The sequence below is a fragment of the Stegostoma tigrinum genome, chromosome 1 (assembly GCF_030684315.1).
Source record: "Stegostoma tigrinum isolate sSteTig4 chromosome 1, sSteTig4.hap1, whole genome shotgun sequence".
NCBI lineage: Eukaryota > Metazoa > Chordata > Chondrichthyes > Orectolobiformes > Stegostomatidae > Stegostoma > Stegostoma tigrinum.
The window spans coordinates 80,830,342-80,856,143 of record NC_081354.1 but is presented as its reverse complement, the minus strand read 5'-3'; the positions used below and the strand labels follow the sequence as shown (position 1 = coordinate 80,856,143).

At 41.0% G+C, this 25,802-nt stretch overlaps 1 protein-coding gene across 1 annotated transcript in view; it reads left to right on the top strand.

Annotated features, from left to right (window-relative positions):
- The first annotated feature begins 871 nt into the window (after positions 1 to 871).
- rab28 (RAB28, member RAS oncogene family) overlaps positions 872 to 25,802 on the top strand; it is a 104,741-nt gene continuing 79,810 nt past the window's right edge. The window contains exons 1-3 of the mRNA XM_048541532.2: positions 872 to 2,686; positions 2,819 to 2,915; positions 12,201 to 12,289. Of these exons, the coding sequence (XP_048397489.1) occupies positions 2,612 to 2,686; positions 2,819 to 2,915; positions 12,201 to 12,289 (261 nt within the window). The 5' untranslated portion in view covers positions 872 to 2,611. The remainder of the gene's footprint in view (positions 2,687 to 2,818; positions 2,916 to 12,200; positions 12,290 to 25,802) is intronic.

Sequence of the window (25,802 nt, the reverse complement as noted above, 5' to 3'; positions counted from 1 at the left end):
TCTCCTACACACTGTACTGTTACAGTGCATTACAGCATATTACACACTGGTTCCTCTCACCCACACAGTACTGTCATTGTACATTACAATGCATTACTCTACGGATCCTCTCCCCCACATTGTACTGTTACAATACATTACAGTGTATTACAGGCAGGATCCTTTCCCCCAAACTGTAGTTACAGTACATTACAGCATATTAACACTCTGGATCTTCTCCCCCACACTGTACTGTTACAATACATTACAGTGTATTACACACCAGATCCTCTCCAACACACTGTACTGCTAAAGTACATTACTGTGTATAACACACTGGATCCTCTCACCCACAGTGTATTGTCAGTGTACATAAGGGTATTATACTTCAGATCATCTCCCTAGTACTGTACTGAAACAGTACATTACAATGTATTTCACTCCAGATCCTCCCTCTCTCACTGTACGGTAACATAACATTACAATGAATTACAGTCCAGATACTGTCCCCCACTCTGTACTGGAACAGTACATTGCAGTGTATTACAGTACAGATCCACTCTCTCACACTGTACTAATACTGTACATTACAGTATATTACACACCGGAGCATCTCGCCGAAACTGTACTGTGACAGTATATTACGGTGTATTACACACCGCTTTGCACTCTGACCTCTGTACCTTAGTGACCAAAACGCGTCAGCATCGGAAGAGCTCATCGCGATGCGGGGGGGGGCGTCAAAAATTAATCAACTCATCAATTAAACTAAACCTTTGGTACATGGGGTCGTAAAGTACTGTTGGAAGAGTGTTGTTACTTTACTCCTGACTGTGTGCCTCTCCCATGTCCTCCCCCTGAGCGGAAGCTGTGATTGCGGAAAGGTGCCCGCTCTCTCCGCACTGACACATTGCGCTGTCCCGGCGTGAAAATGGCTCCTGGCAACGGCGAGGCGGAGCGGTGAGGGAGACAAATACCATCATAGAGAGAGAAATCATACAGGGAAGGACACAGACAACCTAAGGGCGTAGGGAGACCGACAGAAACATCTACATACAATCGGGGGTGGTCAGAGATAGAGAGGGACACAGGCATAAACATACAGTCGGGGGGAAGGGGTTAGAGACAGAGAGGGACACAGGCATAAACATACAGTCAGGGGGAAGGGGTTAGAGACAGAGACGGACACAGGCATAGACATACAGTCAGGGGGAAGGGGTTAGAGGTAGAGAGGGACACAGGCATAGACATACAGTCAGGGGGTCAGTGACAGTGAGGGACACAGGCATAGACATACAGTCAGGGGGAAAGGGTTAGAGATAGAGAGGGACACAGAAATAAACATACAGTCAGGGAGAAGGAGTTAGAGATAGAGAGGGATACAGGCATAAAAATACAGTCAGGGGAAGGGGTTCGAGACAGAGAGGGACACAGGCATAGACATATAGTCAGGGGGAAGGGGTTAGAGATAGAGAGGGATGTGGGCATAGACATACAGTCCAGGGGAAAGGGGTCAGTGACAGTGAGGGACACAGACATAAACATACAGTCAGGGAGAAGGAGTTAGAGATAGAGAGGGATACAGGCATAAACGTACAGTCGGGGGAAGGAGTTAGAGACAGGGACACAAGCATAAACGTACAGTCAGGGGGAAGGGATTAGAGATAGAGAGGGACACAGGCATAAACATACAATCGGGGAAGGAATTAGAGACAGTGAGGGACACAGGCATAAACATACAGTTCGGGGAACGAGTTAGAGACAGAGAGGGACACAAGCATAAACGTACAGTCAGGGGGAAGGGATTAGAGATAGAGAGGGATACAGGCATAAACATACAGTCGGGGAAGGGATTAGAGACAGTGAGGGACACAGGCATAAACATACAGTCCGGGGAAGGAGTTAGAGACAGAGAGGGACATAAGCATAAACGTACAGTCAGGGGGAAAGGGTTAGAGATAGAGACGGACACGGGCATAAACATACAGTCAGGGGGAAGGTGTTAGAGACATTGAGGGACACAGACGTATTCATAAAATCGGGGATTGCGGGTCAGAGACAGGACAGACAGTCAGGATAAGGCGTGTGAGAGCGGTTAGAGACAAAGATAGAAATACTCATAGAAACAGATCCTCGGACAGGGAAATGTGGACGGGGTTCAGGGAGCGACACACATAGAAACGGTGAGAGGGCCAGACACAGACAAAGTCTCAAACAGGTACAGAAACTTAGTGAGCGAAGGGGTGTCAGAGAGAGAGAGATACGGCGAGGCTGAGCCGTGAGGGGGTCAGAGACAAAAAGACAGAGTAGGGTTTCAGTGAAAGAAAGACGTACTGTAGGCTGACACCAACACAGACAGATAAGGAGAAAGATCGTCGGAGAGAGAGACAGCGACAGCCAGCAGAGCGGATTCAGGATCAGAGATATATGTATATAGATGCCAACAGGGTCAGGGAGAAGGGTTCAGACGCACAGACTGCCACACAAAGAAAGAGAATAGGGAGCGATAGATACACAGAAACGGGCAAACAAGGAGACTGTGACAGCGCAGATATAAAGTCAGACAGCCCAGGAGAGAACGGGGACAGGGAGCTCTAGAGCAGGAAAGACCGGGGCCTGGTCCGGTTGTGCCATGTCCGACTCAGAGGATGAAATTCACGACCGGCAGCTAAAGATCGTCATCTTAGGGGACGGCGCATCAGGAAAGGTGAGCGGGTTGGGGGTCGTGAATCAGAACCTGGAAGGGGACCCAGTCTTGTTTGCTGGGATCCCTCGCTGCAGCGAACATTGATGTAAATCACTCCTGATCTCTTACATTAACTCTTAGTTTCCATTGTAGACTTCCTTAGCAATGCGTTTCGCCCAGGAAGCTTTTGGGAAACAGTACAAACAAACAATTGGGTTGGATTTTTTCCTGAAAAGAATATCTCTACCAGGTATGAACATTCGACGAAGTTTCGCTCTGTGCAAAGTGTAATAATGTTAATTGGAGTAGATATATGGTTTGTATAAACTACCAGGTATGAACATTCGTCGAAGTTTCACTCTGTACAAAGTGTAATAATGTTAATTGGAGTAGATATATGGTTTGTATAAATATTGCATCTGTGCGAACTTCCCATATTATCTTAAATTCTTAGTCCAACATGTATAATGGAAAATGTCCATGTGAGTTGTCACCTTATAATTGTGCTTTCTCTAAGGTGGTGGCACAGTGTGCCTTTGCATTTCTTGGGAACTAGCCTTTAGAGCTAGGTGGGTACACCTTGCATTGGGAGGGCAAGAGATGAGATGGGAGATATTTCTCTGTGCCCGGGAGGCCAATTAAGGAAGACCACCCTCGTTTATCACCAGCCCATGGGAGTGGGTGCTTAGTGGGGCTTCTTTCTCTCATTGTATGCTCCATCCTAACAGTGATATGATGAGATATCCTAGAACATCACAAAGCACTTTCCAGACAATTAAGTACTTTTGATATTTAGTCATTGTTGCAATATGGAAAACAAAGTGGTCAGTTTGTGCAGAACAAGTTCACACAGCAAAAAGGCAATGACTAGGTAATGGTAAACAATTTTCCTCTCAGGCTCTCAAAATGGTCTAGGGCCTGGTTCATCTGTGTCATGTCCAACTTTGAGGATGAAATTCATGACCAGTGGCTAAAGATCATCATCTTCGGGGATGGTGCCTCAGGGAAGGTGAGCGGCTGGGGGTTGTGGGCTGTGAATCAAAACCAGGTAGGGAACCCAGTCTTGTTTGCTGGAATCCCTCACTACAGTGAACATTGATGGAGGGGCTGATATGGGGAATGGGATTGATGAGGGATGTGCCTCACTTTTCTGAATGGTGGATGGGCCGACCATTGCTATCCCTATATGCTGGTCGTGAATTTCATCCTCAGAGTTGGACATGGCACAGCTTGACCAGGACCTGGTCTCTCCTGGTCTGGGGCTCCCTGTCCCTGCTCTCCCCTGTCTGATGGGAAAATGTTAAATAATTCTGAAATTAAAGTTTCAGATAGAGTGTTGCTGCATGTCAAGCTCCCAAAAGCAGGAATGATTTCATGATCAAATAAACTGTTTTTAAACCTGATTAAAGGAAAAATATTGCCCAGGAAATGAGAGAAAGCAGCATCATTTGTCTTCAAAATAGCCATGGAATCTTTCGTGACCATTTGAGAGCCTGACAGGAAAATTGTTTAACATTATCTAGTCATTGTCTTTTTGCTGTGGGAACTTGTCCTGCACAAATTGACCACTGAGTTTTCCATATTTCAACAATGACTAAATTTCAAAAATACTTAATTGTCTGGAAAGTGCTTTGTGATGTTGTAGGATGTCATGAAATACACCTCTGATGAAGGGTCTAGGCCCGAAACGTCAGCTTTTGTGCTCCTGAGATGCAGCTTGGCCTGCTGTGTTCATCCAGCTTCACACTTCGTTATCTACAATAAAAACCTGAGCTTGTTTTCTCCCTTCTGTCTTTTGCTTTTTCTATTTTTTTTTCCTTTTCTCATTTCTTTCTCTATCCTTTATTTTTTCAGTCTTCAAAAATATTCATTTAAACCTTGAAACACTACCATTGTGATGAATTAAAAAGCTGGCACCGAGTTGCCCCTTTATTTAGTATACTTATAACTGTAACTTTCTTTTTGAACCTCATTTTAATTTAACAGAGAACTTTGATTTGTTCAATTGGCATTCTTCTTGGTCTGCAAAGAGGCTACAACTCTGTCTGGACATTGAGGCAAACAGTTTTTACAAAATCTTTGAAGGAATAAGTTTGGCTGTGCACTTTGGAGTCTTCCCCATTGGAAACATATATCAGAACTTTGGGCATGTGACTATATGGTTACAAAATTGGCTGAGTGATAGGAAATGGAGAGTAGCATTCAATGAACATTTTTTAGGTGGGAGGAACGTTTGTAATGAAACTCTCCAGGTGTCAGTATTTGGACCCTTGCTTTTGCTGTTAAGTATTAATATATCTTGATCATGCTGTGCAGTGGAACCTTCAAAGTTGGCTGATAACACAAAATTTGGAAGAATTGTGAACTATGAAGAAGACAATGTTGTACTCTGAAAGAACATAGGCCACTTATCTGCCCACTCTACAAACCTGTCTATGAAGTTGAATGCAGAGAAGTGTGAGGTGATGCATTTTGATAGTAAGAAAATGTGAAAGATCATCTAAAATAGGGAGCACAATTGTAAAGGGAGCTCAGGAGCAAAGGAACCTTGGGTGTGCAGAGATTATTGAAGCTAGCAAGACTGGTTGAGCAATTGACAAAACATGTATTATCTGTCTTCCACTTTATTAATAAGGGCATAGAACACAAGAGCAAGGAAACAATGTGGAATTTGTTGGTAATGTTGAATTTGTTGAAGACACTTCTTAGATCTCAGCTGGTGTATTGTACACAGTTCTGGCTGCCTCATTATAGGAAGGATGCAAATACATTGGAGAGAGTGCAGTTGTGATTTAAAAGGATGGTTTCAGCAATGGAAAATTTCAGTTATGATAATAGAGTGAAGAAGTTGGAACTGTCTCTCTTGGAGAGTAGAAAGCTAAGAGAAGAGCTGGTAGAGGTTTTCGACATCATGAATGGGCTGGGTAGATTAGGTAGGGAGAAACAGTTCTCACCTGTAAAATGATCAAGAGACAGAGTTCACAGATTTAAGGTGATTTAAAAAGGAGCAATTGCGATGTGAGGAAAAGAAATTGTTTTCACACTGCGAGTAGTTAGGGTGTAGAATGCACTGCCTCAAAGTGTGGTGGGGCCAAGTTCAATTGAAGCATTCAAGTGGGTGTTGGATTATTACTTGAATAGAAATAATGTGCAAAGGTATTGGTGGGAAAGAGGGGCAAGTCAGCAGGTTGGCACTCGGTAATGTGGCTTGTTTGAAGAGCTAGTGCAGTTATGATGGGCTGAATGGCCTCCTCCTGCACCATAACACCTCTGTGAATCTGTGATGTAATTTTTCAATGTTTCTCAATGAATTTTCTTCGTCCTGTCTGTTCTACATCCTTTAAGACCGAGTTGGTTTGTAATTGTTTTTGCTGTGTGAATTTTATTGCACTTTTTTAAAAAAAAGGGTGTCTTGTCACTGCAAAGCCTTTTAACCTCTCTTTGATTACATATAATTGTTGTTCGTGGACTCAGATATGGAAAGGAGAAACATTTCTACCTCAATTTTTTTTTTAATGCCATAATGGTCAAACTGAGCAGACCGTGAAATATAGAATTGAGAAACTTAAGGCTGCCAAAAAAGAAGCAGGAGGTCGAAACTAATTTGGAATTAAGAAAAAAGAACAACTACTAATTCTATTAGTTGCTTTGTCTTCAAAGTAGGAACCAATATTGTATTATTGTAACCTTATCAATTTTTAAGGAATTATTTTTACACTATGTATTTTGTTCTTTTTTAATTAATCTCTTACACCTTTCCAGAGAGGTTTGCGTAAATTCCTCCAGAAAGATTTGTCAAGAATTGGTATGTCTTGGTGGGATTTGATGTACCATCATAGAAAAGAGTGAGGCCAAAGCTGACTGTATCATGCATAGTGTGGTGCCTCAAGGATTTCCAATTTCATATGGAAAAGAAAGCTTGCTTAAAAAATAGAGATAACAAGGTGTAGAGCTGGATGAATGCAGCAGGCCAAGCAGCATTAGAGGAGCAGGAAAGCTGACGCTTCTGGTTTGGACCTAGAAGGCTTTCCTGCTCCTCTGATGCTGCTTGGCCTGCTGTGTTCATCCAGCTCTACGCCTTGTTACCTCAGATTTTTCAGCATCCGCAGTTCCGACCATCTCTGAACTTGCTTAAAAATTACCTGTCTGCTTTTGCAATAATATGGAAACCTGTTATGGATCCTGCTGGAATAGATTTTCTGCTTTTTGAATATAAAGTAATGAGAACCTGGCTTTGCTGTTATTAGAAGTTGGCATTTTGTGTTGTATGCAGCTTAAGTTTGTTTTCTTTCCTTCAGCGACGAATTATGAAATACTGAGATAAAATTAATCCGTAAGTGGAAGAATTCATCCATTTAAAGCTCAACAATCTTCTCTCTCTGATGTGGCCAGATGTAAGGATTTTGTTAATTTGTTGTTGACCCAGCAGTGGAGGGAAGTATCACTGACCCACAGAATCTAACAGCATGGAAGGAGAACAGAATCTAACAGCGTGGAAGGAGAACATTCAGCTCATAGTGCCTGCACCGGCTCTTCAAATAAGTATATTGGAAGCCCATCTAGTTTACCTTTGCAACATTTAAAAATTAAACTTCAAAGATTCTCAAAATTGGTCTGATTGATTCCGTACCAGACTTTTGAACAACCAATCCCAGACTTTGAGAATAATGAATTCTTGACAACCAGTTAGTGTCTTAAAAAAAAACTTGGCAATTTATTTACAATACAATAACTTTAGTTGAGCAAAATTAAATGAAGTTATGCAGTTAGTCTAATATATAAATCCAAAAATTTTTGTTTTTCACTCCCATTCACACAAAAAACAGACAAACCAATGTCGTTAAGGAATAATTTTTTAAAAAACTGGCCAGATTACTTAAGTGGTTTTCACAATGTAATGTTCTACAGGCATAGATAATGATTTCTTCTTTGATTTTCTGAAGTGGTTGATCATTCCGAAAAGTTCTGAAAAGGATCACTGGGCTCCAAGCTGTTAACTACTTTCTCTGCACAGGTCCTGCCAGACCTCCTTAATCTCTCCAGCAATTGCAATTTTTGTTTCACATCTTAAGCATTCACAGTTCTTTGTTTTATTCCAGTAAAATATTACTCTTGTTGATAATGTACATTTGATGGAAGGCCATCCCTTTCTGTCATGTGCATTATATTCAAACAAAGTGATTTTCCATAATTGATTACAGTTCAGTGATGCATTCTATTTTAGATGGTCACCAAGGCAGATGATGCAGTTGTTTTCAGTGAGGTTTCTCCTATGGTTTCCTGTCACTACGTTCTTACCACTGTAGCTTATTGCGATCTCCTACACTAGCATTTTTCTTTCTTTTTCCACTGTCCAAAACAACTGTCTTTTTCCTGTTTCTTTTGCTGATTTGCCACCAAGAATTCCAGTCTTACATTTCAGACAAGTGCTTTTCTTGTTACTACTCTTTTATCCTCCCTCATAGTACTTCCACATGACAATCTCACTACTGGCAAATCTCGCACTACTTAAGAGACCAACGTTTAAACAGTATTATATGTATATTATGTATGTGAGATCTGCTCATTTTCATCAGCTTTCTTCACAACTCCTATGATGGCTCCTTCTTGGGAGGCAAAACAAAGGTGTGATTTGGTCGCCAGGGCTATACTGTCAGTGTTTGGATGGCTTAAGTAATGGAAGGTATAATTAGTATTGGCCTTCTAGTAATGAGCATGTTATCTTCACCCTTGAGTTGTGTTTCCTACAAAATTATAATCATAGAATCTTAGTGCATACCTCTTTGGTGTGTCATGTCCATGCCAACTCTAAGAAAGAGCTGTTCAAATTAGTCAGCTTTTTCATGACTCAACAAATTAGTCATCTTGAATTATATGGCAATCATCATTTGAAATTTCCTCTCGAATTTGATTTTTGCTCCAGATATGTGCAAAGTAATTTCTGTTTATTTCTCCTCTAGTTTTTTTACCCTAGTTACTTTAAATCTAAGACATCTGATTACTGACTGTCTTGTCACTGGAAATCATTTCTCCCTACTTGCTGTGATAAAATGACTCATCATTTTGAATCTTTTCAGGAGTGGGAACAATTTCTCCCTACCTACTCTGACCAGACCACCTTCAATTTTGAAAACTCTTATCAGTTCTCCTCTTCAAGGAAAATGATCTGAACTTCTCTAATGTATCTTCACAACTGACATTTCTCATGATTCTTGTAAACTTCTTCTGCTGCTCTCCAATGCTTTCACATCCTTCCTAAGATGTGGCAGCCAGGACTGTTCTTAAAATCCAGCTGAGGTCTAACTAGCATCTCATAAAAGATCAGCATAACCGTTTTATTCTTGAATTCTCTATGGCTATTAATAAAGTTCATGGTACTGTATGCTTTTTAAACTGCCCTTTCTACCTTTCCTGCTTCCTTTCATAACTTGTGCACGTATATACACTGAGATTTATTTGTACTGCATGCCTTTTTTGCATGGGACTATTTATTTTATAACCTCTTCATGCTGTTTATACTAGAATGTATCAGGCCCACACTTCTCCACATTGAATTTCATGTTCCATTTTTCTGCTATTCCACCAACTTGTCAATATTCTTTTGAAGTTCGACTTTGTCCTTCTCACAGTTGATGATGCGTCCAAGTTCTCTGTTGTTTGCAAATTTTGAAATTGTCTTTTGCCCATCTAAGTTTAGATCATTAATATAATTCCGGAAAAGCAAGCGTCCCATTTCTGATCCCAGAGATTTTCACTGCAAGCTATGGCCCACTACTTCCTGTTTCCTTACACATAGACAATTTTATATCGACATTGCTACTGTCTCTTTTATTCCATGAGCTCCATTTTTTATGTGGCACAATATCAAATTCATTTTGGAAGTTTATATGCACCACATCAACAACATTATTTGAATCAACCCTCTCTGCTACTGCTTCAAATGCATCCAGAAAGTTAGGGAAACACAATTTTCCATTAATAAATCCATAATTAGTTAACTCTTATCTGACTGGCAATCGAGAAGTATACCCAGGGAATTTATTAATTAATGTTTGCTTATGATGAAAGTGCATGAAGAAAGATTCCTGTGAATCATATCTAATTCAGACGACACTTGCCTTCCTTGTATTAGCAACATCGCTCCTTGGTTTTTTTTACTTTTTAAAATTGTTGTTTTCCTTCCTCATTCTATTGGCTATCATAAGCATGTATCTTGAAAATACATGTTGATTCAGTATTGAGTCATACGGCTTCACTGTTGAACTTAGTGGTCTCTTTGAGCCCATTCCTGAAATGATCTGAGTATTAAAGGTGAGCATTAGTGTTCCAACTGCAATGATTGGGCATTGAATCTGAGCCTATACTTTTATCTGTCTTTTTCAGTTACTCATTGGAGTTCCTGAAACACCACGAGAACCCAGAGGGTAATACCTTTTGCCATCCATTTCCTCTGGTTGAGTTCTTGACCATAAACGATGGCACAGTGCTTAGCACTGCTTCCTCACAGTGCCAGGGACTCAGGTTTGATTACACTGGCAGGTGACTGAAATTTGCGCATGCTCCCGTGTCTACGTGGAGTTGTTCTGGGTGCTCCGGTTTTCTTACGTAGTCCAGAGATGTGTAGTTTAGGTGGATTGGAGATACTAAATTGACAATAGTGTCCAGGGATCTGCAGGCTAGGTGGATTAGTAATGGGAAGCAAAGACGTTCACTATGCAGAAATTCACCAGGGTTATCTTGAAACTGTTTCATAGTTCTGTGACAAGAATGGACACTGTGGACTTGCATTTTCAAGTTTCTTTCCAAGCCATACTGTTCTAATTTGGATGGAGATGCCACTATTCCTTTATCACTTGGTCAAAATTTTGCAAATTCCTACCTAACATCATCAGTGCAATGCATGTAGTGCTTCAAAAGCGTCTAACATCACCAACTCTGGGCAGCTAAGAATGGGCATTGAAAGTAACTGCATCAGAACTTATAAAAACTTGTACATCTTGAATACTTTGGTGCAAATACTTTCTGTGCTACTGCACATTCTATCACTTCTGTGTTAAATTTATGTATTTCGATTTTAAATAAAAGCTTAGATACAAGCCTTTGAAAATTTAGTTTTCAGACAGTTCATTGGATTTGCTTCAGAAACAATCAGCTTCTGTGAATTATTTATTTTTCCAAAAAATATTGCTTTGAAATTTTCATAACATGCTTGGAATTTCTTTGGTTTAAGTTTGAGTTGTAAAAGAAATGCCCTTCTTTCACTCCAGTGACTGGCAATATAGAAGGCTCAGACCAACTTTGGTTACAAATGGAAAGATGAAAAGCTTAAAATTGAGTGGAAGCATTTTCAATTCCATGTGAGATCTTCAGCACTGTAATATTAAAACTTGAGCATTCTTTTCTAGATTTTAAGTATGCTAAGTATTTTGAAACTGCCAAAACATCAAAATGATGATCAAGGAGCACTCACTGCAAAGAATCAGCTTGAAAGAGATGAGTTATTGTCCCACCTTACATGGGCTCATAGAGTTTTGATTAATGTAGAATATTCCTCTTCTTAAAGGATCCACTGTAAAATATGTTTCACTAGTCATTTGGGAGGCATCCAGTAAATAAGTTCATTCCCATGAATGGATTATTTCAGTCTTGTTAATGAAAAATAGCCAAAGTAATGTTTTTAGTTCCATCCTTGGCTTTTGACACTTAAAATAAGGTTAAGAGTTATGCCAAAAATATTTTACAAGGTTATTGCAAGACCCATTGGTGGTTTTAAATTCAGCCCAGTATGAACTGGTCAGTGTGCTGGCCTAATGTTTTTAATGCAGTGAATGTAAATTTGTTGTTATTTGTTTATTTCCTCCATTCATACAGTTTGTCGCTTACTTCCTGTAATATATGGTTATTGAAAAGAGAGATGGTCCTTGAAACTCTCTCAGAAAAGATTTCTATTGTGCATTTGTTAAATGTCTGCTCCCCAATGTATTAACTGTAGTTGCTAAATGCAGACTGCTGCGAAATACATGGTACTAAATTTTAAACACTGAATTTTTTTGTTAGTCTGTACTTCAGATATTAATCTGCTATGAATACAAATATTATTTGGTTTATTACTTATTTAGTAATTTTCTAATGGCTCATGTAAGCACACACTTCATATCTAGATTCTTTTGTGACTCCATATTTAGAGAATGTGTAGACTCCTTCCATAATTTTAAGATGACATTTTAGTTAGAGTTGGGACAAAGTAAATACTCATCCAGTGATCCTTGCATTTAGCTATTTTCATTATTCAAATGAGATTAATAATTAAGCATCGGGTTTGATGTGCAGACCTCGTATTGAATATCCCAATCAAGCATTCAAAGGAAACAATTCTATCGACAACAATGATGTCACTTTAACTTTTTCTACTCAACTGGCATTGTGGCGGAATGGGAAATTGACTGAAATCATTTACTTGTTTTTGTATGTTGGAAAATTTAATTCTAGTTCATGAACAATTGGTTCTAAATTACTTGTCTGTTTCTTTGTGTAGGTAATTTAAATGTTACACTGCAAGTCTGGGATATAGGTGGGCAAACCATTGGAGGAAAGATGTTGGACAAGTACATTTATGGAGCTCAGGTAAGAACTTTCTGATTAATCTCCATAGATACTAAAACAAGGTAAATATCTAGATTTAATGTTGACATTAATAGGTAATAAATACCTAGATTGTAAAACATTAAAATATCAATATTTGTCCATCCAGAGTCAGAGTTATAGAGCTATGCCGCGTGGAAACAGATCCTTTCGTCCAACTCATTCATGTCAACCAGATAGCCCAAGTAAAAGTAGTCCGATTGCCAGCATTTCATTCATATCCCTCTAACCTGTTCCTATTCAAGTACACATTAGATGTCTTTTACATGTTGTAATTGTATCAGCCTCCACCAGTTCTACTGGCAGCTTGTTCCATACGTACGTCATCCTCTGCATGAAAAAGTTGCCCCTTAGGTCCCTTTTAAATCTTTCTCCTCTCACCTTAAAAACTATGCCCTCTAGCTTTGGACTCGCCCATCAGGGAAAAGACCTTGTCTGTTCACCCTGTGCATGCCCCTCATGATTTTATAAACCTCTGTAAGCTTACCCCTTAGCTTCCAATGCTACAGGGAAAATCGCCCCATCCTATTCAGCTACGACCTGTAGCTTAAACTCTCCAACCCTGGCAACATCCTTGTAAACCTTTTCTGCACCCTGTCAAGATTAACAAAATCCTTCATATGGAGTTGTTGGTTTGCCAAAGTGACTGGTTTTCATGCAAACGTTTAATTGCCCTTCTGGCTGACATCTTCAGCGCTGTCTAGTCTCCGTTGAAGCGCTGTTGTTCTGTTCCATTCTGATTTTATATGGTCTTGTCTGTCATGATGGGTAGATCTGTTTCTGGTTTTGTTCCATAATGGTATGTAGAGGGGGTCCATTTCAACATGTGTCATAGATCCATAGAAACCCTACAACGTGGAAGCAGGCCATTTGGCCCATCAAGTCCACACTGACCCTCTGAAGAACATCCCATCCAGACCCACCCCTACCCAGTCTCTGCACTTCTCAGCCTTGACACTTTGAGCAATTTAGCAATGGGTAATTGACCTAATGTGCACATTTTTGGACTGTGAGAGGAAACTGGAGCGCCAGGAGGAAACGCACGCAGTCGCCTGAGGCTGGAATTGAACCTGGGTCCCTGGTGCTGTGAGGTAACAGTGCTAATCACTGAGCAACTGTGCTTCCATTTGTTTATTGTACTAGTGGTTGCCTGGTTATGGAAGCCTGGATTTCAACCACTGGCGCCATAAAGGAACAAGTTGAAATAGTCCCCATCTACGTACCACTACGGAGCAAAACCATAGAACACAGAACATAGAACATTACAGCACATTACAGGCCCTTCGGCCCTCGATGTGGTGCCGACCTGTCATACCGATCTCAAGCCCATCTAATGTACACTATTCCATGTACGTCCATATGCTTGTCTAATGACGACTTAAATGTACCTAAAGTTGGCGAATCTACTACCGTTGCAGGCAAAGCGTTCCATTGCTTTACTACTCTCTGAGTAAAGAAACTACCTCTGACATCTGTCCTATATGTTTCACCCCTGAACTTAAAGCTATGCCCCCTCGTGCTCGCCGTCACCATCCTAGGAAAAAGGCTCTCCCTATCCACCCTATCTAACCCTCTGATTATTTTATATGTTTCAATTAAGTCACCTCTCAACCTTCTTCTCTTTATCAAAAACAGCCTCAAGTCCCTCAGCCTTTCCTCGTAAGACCTTCCCTCCAGACCAGGCAACATCCTAGTAAATCTCCTCTGCGCCCTTTCCAAAGCTTCCACATCCTTCTTATAATGCGGTGACCAGAACTGTACACAATACTCCAAGTGCGGCCGCACCAGAGTTTTGTACAGCTTAACCATAACCTCTTGGTTCCGGAACTCAATCCCTCTACTAATAAAAGCTAAAACACTGTATACCTTCTTAACAGCCCTGTCAACCTGGGTGGCAACTTTCAAGGATGTGTGTACATGGACACCGAGATCTCTCTGCTCATCTACACTACTAAGAATCTTACCATTTAGCCCTGTACTTTGCCTTCCGGTTACTCCTACCAAAGTGCATCACCTAACACTTGTCTGCATTAAACTCCATTTGCCACCTCTCAGCCCAGCTCTGCAGCTTATCTATGTCTCTCTGCAACCTACAGCATCCTTCGTCACTATCCACAACTCTACCGACCTTAGTGTCGTCTGCACATTTACTAACCCATCCTTCTACGCCCTTATCCAGGTCATTTATGAAAATGACAAACAGCAGTGGACCCAACACCGACCCTTGCGGTACACCACTAGTAACTGGTCTCCAGGATGAACATTTCCCATCAACTACCACCCTCTGTCTTCTTTCAGCAAGCCAATTTCCAATCCAAGCTGCTATGTCTCCCACAATTCCATTCCTCCGGATTTTGTACAATAGCCTATTGTGGGGAACCTTATCGAACGCCTTGCTGAAATCCATATACACCACAACAACCGGTTTACTCTCATCTACTTGTTTGGTCACCTTCTCAAAGAACTCAATAAGGTTTGTGAGACACGACCTTCCCTTCACAAAACCGTGCTGACTATCCCTAATCAATTTATTCTTTTCTGGATGATTATAAATTCTATCCCTTATAACTTTTTCCAACACTTCACCAACAACTGAGGTAAGGCTCACTGGTCTATAATTACCAGTGTTGTCTCTACTCCCCTTCTTGAACAGGGGAACCACATTTGCTATCCTCCAGTCATCTGGCACTATTCCTGTAGACAATGACGAGTTAAAGATCAATGCCAAAGGCTCGGCAGTCTCCTCCCTGGCTTCCCGGAGGATCCTCGGATAAATCCCATCCGGCCCAGGGGACTTATCCTTCATAAGGTGAAGATAGATTTCTAATACCTCTTCCGTGTGAACCTCAATCCCACCTAGTCTAGTAGCCTGTATCTCAGTACTCTCCTCGACAACATTGTCGTTTTCTAGAGTGAATACTGTTGAAAAATATTCATTTAACGCTTCCCCTATCTCATCTGACTCCACACACAACTTCCCAGTACTATCCTTGATTGGGTCTAATCTTACTTTCGTCATTCTTTTATTCCTTAAATACCTATAGAAAGTCTTTGGGTTTACCCTGATCCTATCTGCCAACAACTTCTCATGTCTCCTCCTGGCTCTTCTGAGCTCTCTCTTTAGGTCTTTCCGGGCTACCTTGTAGCCCTCAAGTGCCCTAACTGAGCCGCCTTCTTCCTTTTGACCAGAGATCCCACCTCCTTCGTAAACCCCGGCTCCCGCACTCTACAGCTTCCTGCCTGCCTGACAGGTACATACTTATCTAGGACACACAGGAGCTTTTCCTTGAATAAGCTCCACATTTCTAATGTGCCCATCCCCTGCAGTTTCCTTCCCCATTCTACGCTCCCTAAATCTTGCCTAATCTCATCGTAATTGCCTTTCCCCCAGCTATAACTCTTGTCTAGTGGTATACACCTATCCCTTTCCATCACTAAAGTAAAAATAACAGAATTGTGATCGCTATCACCAAAGTGCTCACCTACTTCCAAATCTAACACCTGGCCAGGCACATTACCCAGTAGCAAATCTAATGTGGCTTCGCCCCTCGTTGGCCTATCTACATACTGTGTCAGGAAGCCCGCCTGCACACTCTGGACAAAAACTGACCCATCTATAGTACTCGAACTATAGTGTTCCCAGTCAATATCTGGAAAGTTGAAGTCCCCCATGACAACTACCCTGTCTCTCTCACTCCTATCGAGAATCATCTTTGCTATCCTTTTCTCTACATCTCTGGAACTATTTGGAGGCCTATAGAAAACTCCCAACAGGGTGACCTCTCCTTTCCTGTTTCTAACCTCAGCCCATACTACCTCAGTTGACGAGTCTCCAAACATCCTTTCTGCAACTGTAATACTGTCCTTGACCAACAATGCCACACCTCCGCCCCTTTTACCATCTTCTCTGTTCTTACTGAAACATCTAAATCCCGGAACCTGCAACAACCATTCCTGCCCCTGCTCTATCCATGTCTCCGAAATGGCCACAACATCGAAGTCCCAGGTATTAACCCATGCTGCAAGTTCACCCACCTTATTCCGGACGCTCCTGGCATTGAAGTAGACACACTTCAATCCAACTTCTTGCTTGCTGGTGCCATCTTGCTTCCCTGAAACTTTATTTCGGACCACCCTACTCTCAACCTTTTCTATAGTCGAACTACAATTTTGGTGCCCATCCCCCTGCTGAATTAGTTTAAACCCACCCGAACAGCCTTAGCAAATTTCCCCTCCAGGATATCGGTACCCCTCTGGTTCAGGTGAAGACCACCTTGCTTGTAGAGGTCCCACCTACCCCAGAAAGAGCCCCAATTATCCAAGAATCCAAAACCCTCCCTCCTGCAGCATCCCTGTAGCCACGTGTTCAACTCCTTTCTCTCCCTATTCCTCACCTCACTAGCACGTTGCACGGGCAACAACTCAGAGACAACAACTCTGTTCGTCCTAGCTCTCAGCTTCCATCCTAGCTCCCTGAATTTCTGCCTTAAATCCCCGTCTCTCTTCCTACCTATGTCGTTGGTGCCAATGTGGACCACGACTTGGGGCTGCTCCCCCTCCCCCTTAAGGATCCCAAAAACACGATCAGAGACATCACGCACCCTGGCACCCGGGAGGCAACACACCAACCGTGAGTCTCACTCGTCCCCACAGAACCTCCTATCTGTCCCCCTAACCATGGAGTCCCCAATGACTAATGCTCGGCTCCTCTTCCCCCTTCCCTTCTGAGCAGCAGGGACAGACTCTGTGCCAGAGAGCTGTGCCCCACTACTTTCCCCTGGTAAGTTGTCCCCCCCAACAGTATCCAAAACGGTATACTTATTGTTGAGGGGAATGGCCACAGGGGATGCCTGCACTGCCTGCTGGTTCCCTTTCCGCCCCCTGACCGTAACCCATCTGCCTTTTTCCTGTACTTGAGGAGTGACTACGTCCCTGTATCTCCTCTCAATAACCCCCTCTGCCTCCGGAATGATCCGAAGTTCATCCAGCTCCAGCTCCAGTTCCCTGACGCGGTTTTCAAGGAGCTGGAGTTGGGTGCACTTCCTGCAGATGTAGTCAGCAGGGACACTAGTGGTGACCCTTACCTCCCACATTCTGCAGGAGGAACATTCAACTGCCCTGACCTCTGTTCCCATTAATCAAAATTCCCAATGCTTAAAAAATAAAGAATAAAAAATAAACTTGTTACCTTACCAATCAGGCACACAAATATATTACCCCAGACACTCACTCGCCAGTCCCGTGTCGGCTCCTGCTCAGCGTCCCTCTGCCTATTCACAAGGAAACATAATTACCAGAATTACCAGAAACATAATTACCCACCATGACAGAACAGACCACCTAAATCCAGAATGGAACAAAACAACAATGCTTTGACGGAGATTAGACAGCACTGAAGATGTCACCTAAACGGGGGTTGAAACGTTTGCATCAAAACCAATCAGCAAGACGAACCAACCGACAACTCCAGTCACAATCCTAACTACAGATCTTCACTAAAACATCTTTCCTAAAGCAGGGAGACCAGAATTGCACAAAGTAGTCCAAAACTGGCCTAACAAATGTCCTGTACAGCCGCAGCATGACCTCCCAACTTCTAAACTCAATGTACTGACCAGTAAAATCAAGCATACCAAGTGCCTTCTTCACTGCCCTGTCTACCTGTGACTTCACTTTCAAGGAACTATAAACCTGCACTCCAAGGCCTCTTTGTTCAGCAAAACTCCCCAGGACATTACCATTAAGTGAATAAATCCTGCCCTGATTTGACTTTCCAAAATGCAGCACCTTACTTCTGAGTTAAACTCCAACTGCCACATCTTGGTCCATCTGATCAAGATCCTGTTGTACTCTGAGACAACCTTCTTCTCTCTCCACAACACCTCCAATTTTGGTGTCATCTGCAAACGTACGAATCATACCCCCCATGTTCACATCCAAATCATTTCTATAAATGATGAAAAACATGGACCGTGGACCCAGCACAGATCCTTGTGACACACTGCTGGTCACAGACCTCCAGTCTGAAAAACAACCCTTCACCACCACCCTCTGTTTTTTTATCTTCCAGCCAGTTCTATATCCAAATGGTTAGTTCTCCCTGTATTTCATGTGATATAACCTTGCTAACCAATCTGCCATGAGGAACCTTGTCAAATGCTTTACTGAAGTTGGAATAGATCATGCACACCGCTCTGCCCTTCATCAATTCTCTTCGTTAATTTTTCAAAAAACTCAATCAAGTTAGTGAGATGCGATTTCCCATGCTCAAAGTCGTGTCGACCACCCCTAATCAGTCAATGCCTTTCCAGTTATGTGTAAATCCTGTCCCTCAGGATTCTCTCCAACCAATTGCCCACGACCAATCTTAGGCTCACTGTTCTATAGTTCCCTGGCTTTTTCGTACCACCTTTCTTAACTAGTGGCACCATGTTAGCCAAACTCCAGTTTTCCAGCACCTTGCCTGTGGCTATTGATGATACAAATATCTCAGCAAGGGGCCCAGCAATCACTTCCCTAGCTTCCCACAGACTTCTAGCGTAGACCTGGTGAAGTCGCATTGATTTATCCATCTTAGTGTTTTAAGATGTCTAGCAACCCCTCTTCTGTAATATGGACATTTTACAAAGTGTTGCTACTTATTTCTGCATGTTCTCTAGCTTCCATATCCTCCTCCACAGTAAACGTTGATCAAAATACCCATTTAGTATCTCCCCCTTCTCCTGTAGTTCCACACATAGACAACCTTGCTGATCTTTAGGGACCCCTATTCTGTCCCTAGTTACTCTTTTGTTCTTTATGTATTTGTAGAATCCCTTTGGGTTTTCCCTAACCCTAATTCCAAAGCGATCGCCTGTCCTCTAATGGCCCTCCTGATTTCCCTCTTAAGTATACTCTTACTGCCTTTATGCTTATAGAACTTTTAAGTCATTGCACTATTGAAACAGAGATTCTTGAAATTATTTGAATCCCTTTTGTCTACAGGGACTGAGTTACGTGAGAATATTGTATGATTGAAAAAAATGATAGATGAATTTTATGGAGATAAATTTAAATTGCTCAGTGTTCACAGTAATAGACTGAAATATTAGGTTGTACGTAGAAGTCCATGTGTGATGCAGCAGCCTTATATATGCCTTTACCATTGTTGGTAACTGTTGCTGTCAGAAGTGATTTGCATTTAAACAAACATACTTTCCAGTGTCATTTTCTGTGTTGTGCTTTTTTCCATTTTAATTGTGTACCTGACAGCCCTGTGTGCTCAGTGCAACAGGTAAAATGGTATACTTATGATAAAACTAAGAGCAAGATAAATGCTGTTTTGCGTGGGCATATTGAATTCAAATTCAATTAACACCAGACTTAACATTTAGTTTTAGTGTAATTACTTCACGATTAAAACAGACCTTTACCTTTCAAATTCTTGCATTTTTGTAGTTATCTTTGGAGTGCCAATAGGGTGTTTTGATTTGTATAATATTTTGGGAATCTAATTTTGATGTCAGTATTTACAAATAATAGGAATAGGTTTGAAGTACAAAGAAAGTCACAAGATAAAATATGCCAAGGTTGATTTGTTCTTTTCAGCAGAATATAACAAAGTGATAAGTTGCATTTGATTGAATCCACCCCTCTCGTGAAGAAATGCATTTGCAGGTTTTATGGTCTAAATCTTCAGAACTTAGAAGTTGTATATGCTTTTCTTTAATTTTTTTTGTAAGCTTATTTCTTGTAATAAATATTTTTGAATAAGCCTATATTTGCTTAGTACTATAGAAATTGAGTGCTTCTGGTAAAAGGTACATGCTGTTAAAGCTTTTTGTCTTGTACTCATCAGAACAGACACAAGATTCATTATGCCCACTCAAAACAGCATTTATATTTCAAAGAAAAGAGCATTTTCAGTTTGGATGTATTCATATGCAAAGACCTGTCCTCTTCAGAAAATCAAACCCAAATTATTTAATATACTTTGGAGTTAAACTTCACTGTTTAAGTGTCTATATACATGTGTGTGTATTGTTATTAGTAAAAAAAACATTAAGTATGTCAGACATAGTTATTTTGCTTTATGTTTGGCTGTCTGCCTGCTTTCTGCCCTTGTATTTATTGCTTTATTTCATTTTATCTCGCAGATAAATGTTTTCACTTCATCCCATTGTTTTATGGCCTGTACTACATACAGTTAACTGTCGGCTTATTTTTCAGTTTTATATTTTTATCCATATAGAATTTATGTTTGGAGAACCGCCCTGAACGTTCTTGTATTCTGTCACTATGATCAGATCTTTCACGGAGACTGTTACTTTGTTCTTTCCTTCCACATAATCTTAAATCCACATTCTTGTAAATTTCACATAATCATTAGTATCACTGGGCTATTAATCCAGAGACTCAGAAAATGTTCTGGGGACTTGGGTTTGAATCCCATCATACTAGATGGTGGAATTTAAATTCTGAAATTAAGAGTTTGATGCTGACCATGAATTCAGTGCCTACGTGTGACTTCAGACCCACGACAGTGTGGTTGTCTCTGGGGAATTAGGAATGGGTTCGCCTGCAACATCCTCATCCACTGAATGAATAATAAAAAACATCACAAATGTAGCACAAACTATAGGCATTCAGCCCATCAAGACTGTGCTATGTTTTGTTTTTAATTTTTAATAGATCTATTAAATTAATCCGAACAAAACCAGCAATTTCTGGAGAAATTTAGCAAGTTTGGCAGCATCTGTAGACAGAAAGCTGAATTAATGTTTCAAGTCCAGTAAACCCTTTTTCAGAAATGGCAGAAATCTTAACTCAGACCAGCTGAGTTTCTGCAGTAATTTCTGCATTTATTTCAAATTGCTGGCATCCACAGTTCTTTGTTTTATTAAACTCATCCAAAGCCCTGTTGTCACTCCATATTCCCATGATTCTTATTCAAATCTTTATCCATTTTCCTTTCGAAGGATTACCGTTGAATTTGTTTCCATCAAACTTGTAGCCAGTGAATTTCAGATCCTAATGGCTTGCTAGGCTATTAAAAACCAAAGATGGCTTTCTGTTATTTTACCATATGACAGAATGCATGGATATTGCAAAGGTTATGGGTCTGGGCAATATTCTAGTTATAGTACTAAAGACTTATGCTGTCAGTGTACCCAAGCCCCCTAGCTAAGCTGGGTTTAGGAAACTGAAGACAAAAAAAGCCCCCGGAAAATACAGAGATTACAAGAAAGAAGTCAAGGAGGGCGAAAAGGACCATGAATGTCTTTGGTAAAAAGCATTAAGAAAATTACAATAAGGCGCAAGAAGATATTTCAGAAAAGTGTAAGCCCACTGAAGGACAAAGGAGGGAATTTATGTGTGGAACCAGAGGAACTGGGTGATGTCCTCAATGAATATTCTGCATCGGTATTTGCCACTATCAGTGGAGGGTGAGACTCGGCATGCGTACGTAGACATTCTGTGGCACATCAATATGATAAATATAAAAAAGGAGAAGATGGTGGGTGTGTTAAAAAGCATTAAGGTAGACAAGGTCCCAAGACTTGATGGGATCTATCAGAGAATGCTGAGGCAGGCAGTTGAGGAAGTTGCGGGTACCTTGTACGAAATCTTTATATCCTCTTCAGCTACAGGAGAAGTCCCAGAGCACTGGAGAAAGCCAACATTGTTGCTTTGTTTAAGTATAATCCAGGAAATTACAGGCCAGTGAGCCTAATGTCAGTGGGAAGGAAATTATTGGAGAAGATCTTTAGAGATAGGATTTACCACATGTGAAAAAAATGTGCACTTATTAGCAAAAAGCAGCAAGATTTTATGCAGGGAAGTTTGTGTCTCACAAATGTGATTGAGATTTTGAGAGTGACAAAAATGATTGACAAGGGCAGGGTGGTAGATGTTGTCTATATGGACTTTAGCAAAGCCTTTGACAAGGTCCCTCATAGCAGACTGATACAATAGGTGAAGTCACATGGGATCTGGGCTGAGCTGGTAAGATGGATACAGAACAGGCTTAGTCATAGAAGACAGATCGTAGTGATAGAAAGATGTTTTTCTGGATGAAAGTCTGTGAGTAATGGTGTTCCATAGAGATCAGTGCTATGACCCCTGTTGTTTGTAAAATATATATAAATGATTTGGAGATGCCCTGATTAGTAAGTTTGCAAATGACACAAAGATTGGGAGAGCAGCACTTAATGAGGAGGATTGCCAGAGGATACATCAAGATATTGATAGGGTGGAGGTGGAGAAATGGCTAAATAGGTTTAATCTGGACAATGCAAGGGTAATGCATTTTGGAAGATCTAATGGAGGAGGGAACTGTACAGCAAATGGCAGAGTGCTTTGCAGCATCAGCATATAGAGGGGTCTAGGCTTCCTGGTCCAGAGTTCTATGAAAATGGCAACACTAGTGGATATGGTGGTTGAGAAGGTTATAGCATGTTTGTTTGCGGTACAGAGCACAAAAACTGCCAAGTTGTGTTGCAGCTGTATATTCCTTTAGTTGGGCCACATTTGGAACATAGTATACAGGTCCGGTCACCACACTACAAGAAGGATTTGGAGACTTTGGAGAGGGCTCAGAAATTGTTAACTAGAATATTGCCTGGTTTGGAGAATATTAGCTATGAAGAGAGATTGGACAAACTTAGTTTGTTTTCGCATGAACGAAGGATGAGGGACAGCCTGATAGAAGTTTACAAAATTATGAGTGGCATGGATAGAATGGACAGTTAGAGTCTTTTTCCCAGGGTAGAAATGTCAATTACGAGGGCACATATTTTAAAGTAAAAAGAAGTAAGTTCGAAGGAGATGTGAGAGGCAAGTTTTTTTACATAGAGTGTGGTAAGTGCCGAGAATATGCTGTGAGAGGATGAGTTGGAGACAAAAGTGGAGGTGGATACAATAGAACCATTTAAGAAACGTAATAACATATATCTGAATAGGCAGGGAATAAAGGGCCACTGACAATGTGAACGTAAAAGGTTTTTAGTTTAGAAAGGCAACGTGTTGCGCAGCCTTGGTGAGCTGAGGGGCCTGTTCCTATGCTGTACTGCTGTTTGTTTTAAGCTGTTCCAGTTTAGTTAGAACATTGGCATCTAGCTACTAATGTAGCAAATTGTTCGGATTTGTCCTGTTTACAAAAAGCAGAGTAAATTCAACTTGAGACAACAAGGTGTACAGCTGGATGAACACAGTGGGCCAAGCAGCATCATAGGAGCAGGAAAGCTGATGTTTCAGGCCCAGACCCTCCTTGGCCTGCTGTGTTCATCAAGCTCTTACACTTTGTTGTCTCAGATTCTCCAGCATCTGCAGTTCCTACTATCTCTGAAATAAATTCAACATGAACAAATCACCTCATCAGTCAGTACTGAATTGTCATCAATGCAATCGTGATGGAAAGTTTGAGTCATACCTAACACAAAAGATGGTTGTGTTTGTTGCAGACCAATCATTTTAGCCACAGGACATCACTGCAGCAGTTTCTCAGTTCCATACCCAACCACCTTCAATTGCCTCACCAATAATGTACCCTCCAATTTAGATCAGAGATGGGAATGTTAGCTGATGATTGCTCCTTTTTTTTGCACCATTCACTACTTAGACACTAAAGCAGTCTGGATGCATATGTAACGATACCTGGGCAACATTCGTGCTTGGGCTGATATGTGACACGTGATGTTCACACTTCAAGTGTTAGGCAGTGATTCTTCACAGGAAATAATTCAACCATTGCCCTTGAGTTCAAGTCCCACTTGCCCCATAACAACATGTCTGAACAGGTTGAATAAAAAAATCTATAAATACTTGACTCGAGTAGAACCAGAGGCTGGGAATTCTGCAATTTGCTTGGCTTCTCAAGATGGCCTGTTTGCCATCTATAAAGAAGAGGTTAGGGGTTTAATGAAATACTCTTGACTAGCCTGGATGCATGCAACTCCAAAAACACTCAAAAAGTTCTATCATCCAGGACAGAGTGGCTCACAAACCTTATGCCACCTTCAACATTTGCTCCCTTAATTTCTAATGCACAACTGTTCAGTGTGACTATCTGTAAGATTTACTGCAATAAATAAAAAAAACCTGAGACAATACCTCAACCTCTGATCTTTATGACCACCACTACATCAGTGGACAAGGCAGGGGATACATGGGAACACCACCATCTGCAAATTCTCCTTCAGTCCACACACCATCTTTGCTTGGAACTATGTTGTTGTTATTTCATTGTCGCTGGGTCAAAATACGGAAACTTCCTTCTTTCCTAACTGCATTTGTGGTGCATTTTCACCACGTGGTCCGTTTGCAATGGGCAATTAATGCTGCCATGGTGAGTGAAGCCCAAATCTTGTAAATGAATTTTTAAAAATCATTTTAGTTTTCAGGAACTCATTTTTCAATATCTAACTAGATACTTGTGTAGTGATTGTAACAAGGTCAGCTCCTGGACATCATAGAATGTGACTTCCCTGATTGGTGCTGTTAATCTGGTCCAATCAGGGAGCCCTGCATGACATCAATGCATTGAGCAGGGATACTGACACTTTTGCGCCCGACGCTTTGTCAGGCAGTACTATAGTTAAGGACTGTTCATTTGTACGCAAAAGGTGACTTGATGATGGAATACCAGCCTCTGTAGAGTTATTTCACTCACTGATACAGTCATTTAATGGCAATAAGTATTTGTGCTGATATTTGGGGTGCATGGACTTGTAGAACATCGGAATTTCAAAAATTCAGCAATAATCTCAATTTCCATTAAACTGAAAGCCGCAATAACACAAGGAAAAACATTTTCCTATAGTATTTAAATGGGCCCACAACAACAGGCATAAGCGAACAACAGAAGTTTTATTTCAATATTATAGACACACACAAACCATTATCTCACCTCTTCCAGAGACTTGTGAGCCAATGCTTTTGTGTCATATATAATCATAACTTGAAGATTTTATCCAGGTAGTTACTTTTTATTATTTCATCTCAGAACTCAGTCTCTGATTTAAATTTACTAATGGACAGTGATCTAATGATAATAAGGTGTAGAGCTGGATGAACGCAGCAGGCCAAGCAGCATTTTAGGAGCAGGAAAGCTGACGTTTCGGGCCTAGACCCTTCTGATGAAGGGTCTAGGCCTGAAACGTCAGCTTTCCTGCTCCTAAGATGCTGCTTGACTTGCTGTATTTATCCAGCTCTACACCTTGTTATCTCGGATTCTCCGGCATCTGCTGTTCCTATTATCTCTGACAGTGATCTGATAATAAGTTCCACTACATTATTTCCCCCTAGTTTAGTAGACTTTGAACATGTGCAGTTTACTTTTCAAACATCTATGCCATAAATCACCCTTCACAGACTGTTGTATTGCTGAAGTTAGCTAGTAGTGGTAGCCCAATTTCATGTAAAATTCACATTTAGATACTTAAATTCATTTTTTTTTGTTAATTTGTAAAGAAGAAACATCTTTTTCTTTAATTGGGACTTGTTCAGTTTTAGTTAA